This window comes from Aulonocara sp. 'chitande type north' Nkhata Bay, linkage group LG17, assembly GCF_057382095.1.
Source record: "Aulonocara sp. 'chitande type north' Nkhata Bay isolate Kocher_YH1m ecotype deep benthic linkage group LG17, A_spYH_male_GT1.1, whole genome shotgun sequence".
Lineage (NCBI taxonomy): Eukaryota > Metazoa > Chordata > Actinopteri > Cichliformes > Cichlidae > Aulonocara > Aulonocara sp. 'chitande type north' Nkhata Bay.
Genome location: NC_141360.1, coordinates 28,730,124 through 28,738,306, shown reverse-complemented (window position 1 = coordinate 28,738,306; position 8,183 = coordinate 28,730,124). Strand labels below are relative to the sequence as shown.

Sequence of the window (8,183 nt, the reverse complement as noted above, 5' to 3'; positions counted from 1 at the left end):
CTCACTTGCTTTATACAGGACTTTACATACACCTGAATCTCATTACTCTCTACCACTGAAAAATAGGTTAGACCAAACAATATGATCTAAACAAAAAACAGGAATAAGATTATGCATCTAACTGACAAACTCATTTACACAGCTAAATGGTTTGAAAAGTAAAACACTGCATACAATACAACTCAAAATGTTACTTTAAGGAAAATAAACAATGCTATACACAATGAAAAACCCTGCATTTGGTTGCACCCTGTTATGCAATCAATGACATCATGACGCTATATAAGTAGGAAGTACTGGGGTGGCCCCTCCCACACATACAGAACCTCAACAAATGGACAAAAATGGTAAGTATAACCAAAGCAACGTAACCAAACATAATTTATTAGAAATTTACCTGTGAATAGAAGAAAATTCAAATGACCTGATGGTTAGTAGTATTTGCTTTAAAAACATATGCATGGATGTAATGGATGTAACTAATGCTACCACAAACACACTCGGGATAGTATGTCAAGCAAAGTTACACCAGCAGTGTCTAAATTAAAGCATTATGGCCAACTGTACAAAAACAAAACAAGAGATTAATTATCGATATGATCAAGAGACGAGTGGTAAATGAGTAACTTTCGTCATAATTTATGAATAACTTTTAACAGAACACCTATATAAGTGTACAGAATAGGAACTGACCTCACAGCCCATTGTCCCTTCAATGGTGCTAGTTTCAGTCATTGTGCAAATGTACCAATTTATAAGGTTGGGGAAACCTGCAGTCAGCTGAGACTGAAGAAGTCGCTCCGATGCATGACGAAACGTTTCACCCACTGAAAACGCAACGTCCAGATGAACAGAATCAGCCTTTGGGAACTGACAGCGGGGGGGTGTGACATATAAATGGGGAATGTTACATATGACGGCACTCACACATAATTAAGACACACTTACAGATTTTGTCTGTGAAGGTAAGACAACTCTAAGCCATTGACAAAATAAGGGAGGGGGCAAAACTCAGAGGGTGGGGTGTTGTTTACAGGTAGGTGTTAGTGAGAGAAGAGATGGGCAGCAGTGGGCTGACAGAGTAAGGAAGGGAAGCAACGAAGTCTCATGCACAGTTAATTGATTAGCAAGGTAAATAGCAACTGGATGGAGAGGCGCTGTTTCATAACAGTCATGTTAATTAAACAGCATCACAATATGAAAGAGTCAAAGAACTCAGTCCTTCTGAATTTCAACAACCAGTGCAGAGCCTTTTTGGTAACATGTAACTTTCTCATGTCTTAACTTTGTAAAGCAATAGGAATATTTTAAAGTTCCTGTTCCTTAAACTTTGCCACATTAAGTTGCAGGTAGTTTTGTTCACACCAAATATCAGCGTTGTCTACTCTTCCTCATAACATTGTAGGCCACAGGGAAGTACAAAAGGGTAATTTTGCGGTGAACTGTTCCTTTAATACCATGAAAGAGCAACTCTACAGTCATCTGATGGCTTCACTGTGCTTTAATTTTTGTCGCTGTGAAAAGAAACCAAAGCACTGGAATCAGCTGTAGTGTACACTCTCCAGAGACAGCCTTAGGGGAGCGTCATTATCGGTACTTTAGCTCCACCTATGTACCGGTACGCGCTAAATTGCATTAGCTGAAGCCCAGAAACGAAAGTGTAAGCCATCGTTTCAGTGAAACTATCCGCCGGCTTCGGTCCTCGATCGCAAGTAAATACAGCGATTTAACGAAACTATTTTTTCAAGTTTTAATCTGGAAGTGGCTTTTTAAGACTGACTGATTGTGTTTTTTCTGCTTTCATTCTGTCACAGTGGATTTTTATTATGAGATGAGGGTAAGTGTGTGTGTGCTATGTGGAGGGGTTTGACAGGGTCTGGAAAAAAAAAAACAGGCGAGCTTGTGTTCATGGCATCATTTCTATTAATTGCTTCCAGGACAATAATGAGGAGGAGCAGATTCCCCAGAACACCCCAGGTCTGTTTGACGTGACAGTTTAACTTCCTGCTATACTGCCTCTATCATTATAAGGCCATAGTTTAGAACACAGAAGACAGTAAAATGAGAACATGTAGCATTTTAAGAACAAAAAATGTCTAGTTTTGAATTTAATGGCACTAATACATCTCAAAAGTTGGGATAAGGCCATGCTCCCCGCTGGGTGGCATCTCCTCTTCCTTTAACAACAGTCTGTAAACAACGAGCTGAGTGCTGATAACAACCCAGACCGTCCATTTGTTTTTTAGGCTGATGTTTTCTAGAAAGAATTTTAAATTTTGACTAGTTCGATCACATAAGTTCTCCACTTTGCCTCAGCCTAAGAATCATCTTAGCATCCCACACTGATTTCAGACTTGATTTCTCTAGATTCATGTCACTGACATGTTGCCATTTAAACTAATTAATTGCAAAATGTTCCTCCAGCAGTTTTTTTTCTTTTTAGTACTACTTAATTTTCCTTTTGTTGCCCTCATTTGAAATGTTTGAAATGTGTTGGTGTCTTCAAATTCAAAATAAGCTAATATTGCTCTTAAAACAGTACATATTCTCTTTTTAAACACTTGATGTATTGTGAGTAAGATATTGGTTTATGAGATCACTGCATTCTGTCTAACATATCTTTATTTCAACAGTCAATGGGAAGTATTATGAGTGGCAGCTGTCAGTTGGCCATCAGTGGCTGAAAATTGAAAATGACCATGTGATTGAGACCCACTACTGCCAACCAGGAGCCAAGGGAATCAGTATCAATACAAGCCATGGGTCAGTATGTTGTGATTATATCTGATAGTATCAGCAACTTTAACGAAGTGAGAGTTGGTCAGGGAAGGGAAATGGAAATGTGTCAGATGCCATTTGAAATTTTACAAAGGTAAACCGAAACTCAGTTTTTGGGCTATTATAAATTAACTTTTTACTGTAGGTAGAACAGTCCTGTAAATCCTGTACGCTTACAAGAAAAAGGGTTCAGTCAAGTTGAGCCATAAAATGAAATGGATCAGCTGATCAAACACAACATCACCTAACATCACTGGAAGACATCAGTTCTTCTATGCATTCTTTAGCTTTAGCCTGCACATATGCAAGCCACTTTTGAACCCCTCCTCACGCCATGCAAGGCCATCATGTTAAATATAAACGTTTGACCACAGAGGTCCTGTCTATAGAAAAAAATATTATTTTATCAACAATAAGTATTGATACAGATACAGATTTTGTGTCAGGACAATGGAAAATAAATTATTGCATCAATAATCTTTTTTTAAAAGGAGCACATTCAGAGAAGTATACTTTTCATTTTAATCTTTTATGTTTCCACAGGGTGGTGTTCATAGATTTTGATACGTTACAGGCTAATAATCCAGGTATAAAGGTGCAGAGACTAAGCTTCCTTCCTCGGGGGCAGGCGGAAGACATAGGCTGGTACTTCAGAGATGACCAGCTGTGGTGTGAATATGGAACACAGGTGAGGAAAATTGCAGGAATTAACTCCTTAAATTCACTTGAAGGTTTTCTTTGAGTATTCCTTGTCATCTTCCTCTTCAGGGTTCCAACACCATGTCATCATCAGTCAGCAGTAGACAAGTTGAACAGCAGTTCACCACGAACCCTCAGGGAACCTTCAGATTTACAGTGGGCCGTACACCCTACTTGATCGATTTCTCCAGTATGTGGTGTTTATAGTGATATATTATTGTGAGCTTGCTCTTTTATACAGCTATGGAAATGTGTTTTCATTTCACTTTGTAGCCATGACGCAGAGAAACCTCATCACAGGCTTACAAAGGAAGCTGCGCAGGCGTCCAAAATTATCCTCCAACACTGGAGCGTAAGACTTTTTTCTTTTATTCCTGTAGTTTAGACAGTCTTTGTACACTGAGCAAACTTAGTCTACAGAGATGTCAGTAAGAAAAGTATCAAAACTCCCCAGAGAATAAAGTTTCTCTGAAGAAGGCTAACGGATGTCACGGGAAAAGAACATGAATGATAATCACTTCTTGTCTCTGCAGAGTTGGCTTGACCTCAGACTTGCCTGCAGCTTCCTCCTCGCAGACCGGTTCTGTGGGCTACAGGTGGGAATTCATGGGAGTCAGAGAGCAATGGACAGAATACCAAGCACATGTAAGTAGGTCATCCAAAAACTGCATGGAAAAATTTTAAAGACTTGCACTAAGCTGCATAGTAGCATCAAAGATACATCAAGAACTGCCCTTACCTCGGCAAAGGAGGTTATGCTTGCATGGCACGTGTACGGATGTCTGTAAACAGCTTGAGAAGTTTTAATGAATTCTGATAAAACTTTGTAGGAGTGTAGAGTGGGGTCATGTTAGCAATCCATAAAAATTTGGATTACATCGAAAGAGCTCTTCAAGGTCAGATTAATGATTTATTGGTCAAAAATTGACAGAAAGCCTTGTAACTCTGAACCTATGATTCTTACAAGTGTACTGTCAACATATAGAAAGGGCTGTAAGATTTCAAGTATCATGTCACATCTGACCTCTGACCTCTCATTAAAGGAAAGGAAAAGTTTCCACAGGATTCTATGGAGTCCTCTTGAAAAACTAAGTACACCCCAGTAGCTTGTAGCACCAATAACTGCTTTCTATATGTGCTGTGTGCAGATATGTTCATTTGACAGCGCTGCTATTGAGAGACAGTACCAGCTGAACAAACAGGGCACACTGAACTTCAAGATTAACAGATATTCATACACACTGGACTTTTCAGGTATTGTACACACTTCAGAACTGCTCTTCTGTTAAGCCGAACAATTCATGCTTTTTTTTTTCTTTTTTTTTTTTTTAAGCAAATCATATGGCCACTGAGACATTATCTTCATTAATTTATCATAGGTATGTACCAAGTCAACAACAATTTAGGGACAAGAAGATCAGTTAGAAGGACTCCTATATATGGTGTTCAGCAGAACATCAGGTAAGGAGAAACATTTGGCCACACAGTGACCACATCTCTTATTTTGTGCTAATTAATAACATGAATTAGGTTAAATATTATATTTTGAGGACATTTACTGATGTTAACACTAAAAGATTGACTAATGTTAAGATTGTTTTGCCTCAAACACACCAGATATGCACATAAAGATGTATATGCTGTGAATGAATGAATTTCAAATCTTTTGTTTTTTTGTTTTTTTTAGTTCAGGCCCTCAGGCACAATGGCAGTTCCTAGATATGGATGGATCATGGAAAGATTATTCCAAAGTAAGCCACAACTTTCTTTTTATTCATGTGTAGACGGTGCTCTAGAAAATCCTATAGAGTACATTTAGTGCATTCCATCAATCTGTCCAGCCGTCCATCAATCTTCTGCCAGGTCTGGGTCATGGGGACAGATGCTCAGACCTACCACTCCTCGCCTCCTCCTCTGCCTGAAAGTCATGGCCTTGAAGTTGGAGATGCTAATTATCATTCCGGCTACTTCACACTCTGCTACAAACCATCTCGGTACGAGCTGGAAGTCATGGTTTTATCAACCCAATGAAAACATGTAATCTGCAAATAAATAAAGAGATAAGAACCTGTGACCACTGAACTATTGGCTGTGCCCAGAAATTCTGTTCATGAAAACAGAGTCAATGACTAAGGACAGCTCTGGCACGGTCAAGCTTCCTCTGGGAATGAGATTGTGTTAGTGTGGGCAATATGAACCAAGCTCTCATTGTGGTTGTACCACAATACTCTATACTCCTAAAGCACTGTCAAAAATGCCCTTTTTAGATCCACAAAACACATCTAGAGTTGCTGGGCAAATTCCCACATACCTTAAAATTCCTTGGTGTCTTTTTCGGGTAGAGGGAAACTACCACTCCAGTCTGCCAGTAAGGAATTGGGAAGTGTGTCAACCAAGAGAGCTCCATAACATCCCGAGCTTTTTGAGAAACCTGGGGCCTCGTCCCTTAGAAGCTTCATGTGCCTCAGTGAGCAGAGCCCCAGTGGCATGAACCATAGTGAGCTCTCATCCTGGTCCCCATAGTCTTGTTACTTTACAAAAGGCCAACAGTGGGATTCAGGAAAATTTCAAACTACTCCTTCCACTACCCCACAATATCTTCAGCTGAGGTCAGCACTCCATCTCTGCTGCCTCCCCCTCCCAAGTTGTCTGACTGTATATATGTATAATATAATATAATATAATTATGGTTATTCATCTATAATATTTCTGTTGAGATGTTGTAGGTTTTGGGGTTAATTCCAAACTGAAACACAAACAATCCCTCGCACAGTTTACATACTTTAACATGGAATTATGGTAATTTGAGCAAAGTATTGGGTGACCTAACCAGAATTTAACAACATTGCCTGACTGTGTTTTCTCTGATGTGTTGTTGCTCTGTGTTATTCAGGGAATATGCAGCACATCCAGTCAGGAGATTGAGTTCCAGTACAAACTAAACCCATCAGGAACTATGACATTTTCCACCAGGAACTTCAGCTATGAGTTAAGCTTCTCAGGTAAGCAGCAAACATAATCAGAAACCTTTAAAGTTAAAAGCCATATTCAAAGATTTGTATAATTGAAGTTGTGAATAAATGCACTTTTTGTCTTTTATAGCCATGACTCAGAGAAACCTGAGCACGGGCACAACCAGAACGGTGAGAAGACTTAATCCGTGACTGAGCGGACAACAGATTTGTAGGTCGGGGGTCAACTTAATGATGATCCTACCAGTTGTGTCACTGCCCACCTCAGGTTGGCTCTCCTGTCAGAAACTGCCTCCTGCCTTCCTCCTGCCTTTAACTTAACACAACTGATAGACATTTACTTTGTCCCCTCTGAAGACATGTTGTTTTTAATGCAAGCGTTATAAATTTTATTTTTCCACATTTAAGATGACACTACGTTTAATGTTAAGCAGTAAAATGTATTTCCTTTATCAGTTTTCCACATTTCTGGGTTTAGGGCTGGTTTTAGCAGATTATTCCATATTTAAATAAGTGGAATTGTTTACAAAGAAATCAGTGGGAGGAAAAAAAAAAATTCAGTTTACTTTAAGCCTTTTGTTAACTTAACTATGGTTTCATAAAATGCAACATGCTTTAGTAAATCTTCAAATATTCACAAGTTGTTGTAATGACTGGAATTTTTAAAAGTTTTCCCTTTTTATCCTTTGTCCTTAGCATGCATGTTTTTAAGAATTTATTAAAAGTGCCTTTTAATCAGTGCACTTTGCTTGTGTTTACTTTCCTTAATTGAGGTTCCTTACATTTACATTCCAAAATCTAAATTCGTGTTTTAAAGTCATCAAAGAAATAACCACCATATATGGTGTACAGATGTGTATATGTACAGATCTTCAACCTAAGAGACCAGCACTGTGACACATAAAACAAAGCCGTATTACACATGCAGGACAGCAGCTGTGTACAAATAATCTTGTGGAAGAATAAGCTTTCAGTTTCTCCTTTGAGCTTCTGCTAGGATGCATCCCACATGTTGATCTAAGTATAACAAACGTCTACTTGAAGACATTTTTAATCTTGCATGGAAAAAATAGGGAAATTAACAGAACACAAAGATTCAGTTGAACAATTAAGACTCCCATTAGTAGCGTTTTATACAAAAAAAGGTAGTGTAATAAAAGATAACACATTCAAACTGTTAGCAACAATCATCATCTGAGGAATCAGCGTGACAAAGGTCATTACAAAAATGCTTATGTCACATAGCATTCTGTAATAACTTTTCCTCAAATATTTTATATTCCATATTTGTTTTTGGTGTTTATAGGGATGGCTCATTAGCTGTTTACATATTTGCAGGAACATATCAATTTAAGGAAGCAGGAAAGACCAGAAAACCAACATAGAATACAGCCTTTGTGCATTAGCGTAGTAATAATATATCCTGTGTGATGAACCTTACCATTGACTTATTTTATTGTACTGTGGGAGGTTTTTATTTTATTTTATTTATTTCATTCTATTTCTATTACAAGGATACTCAATTCTGCACTTTAATAAAGAAATGCCCTAAAAATTTCTGGTTTTGTGTGTTTTTGTTTTATTCACAAGTACTCAAACAGAGTCTTGCCCTCTCTCCATTCTAGACTGGCACATACAAGGCTCTCTAAAGGGTAATTGCAGGAAACTAAGACAGCGATAACAGCATTAGTACGTCTTCCTCATAGGCAATTGAGGGAAATTTTATCTTCTCTG

General features: G+C 38.3%; 1 protein-coding gene across 2 annotated transcripts; it reads left to right on the top strand.

The window, feature by feature from the left end:
• Positions 1-325: 325 nt before the first annotated feature.
• LOC147310302 (uncharacterized) lies at positions 326-8,099 on the top strand. 2 transcript variants are annotated; one of them, XM_086270194.1, is made up of 13 exons: positions 326-347; positions 1,815-1,837; positions 1,938-1,977; positions 2,634-2,763; positions 3,322-3,466; positions 3,547-3,667; positions 3,751-3,829; positions 4,011-4,122; positions 4,626-4,731; positions 4,857-4,938; positions 5,165-5,228; positions 6,371-6,479; positions 6,580-8,099. In XM_086270194.1, exons 1-13 carry the CDS (start codon positions 335-337, stop codon positions 6,639-6,641), a joined length of 1,086 nt encoding a protein of 361 aa, XP_086126320.1. In that variant the 5' UTR covers positions 326-334; the 3' UTR covers positions 6,642-8,099. The 2 variants fall into 2 exon arrangements, with proteins under 2 accessions (XP_086126320.1, XP_086126321.1); XM_086270195.1 differs by lacking the exon at positions 326-347 and adding an exon at positions 1,689-1,712 and having other exon boundaries at positions 6,580-8,098.
• The last annotated feature ends 84 nt before the right edge of the window (positions 8,100-8,183 follow it).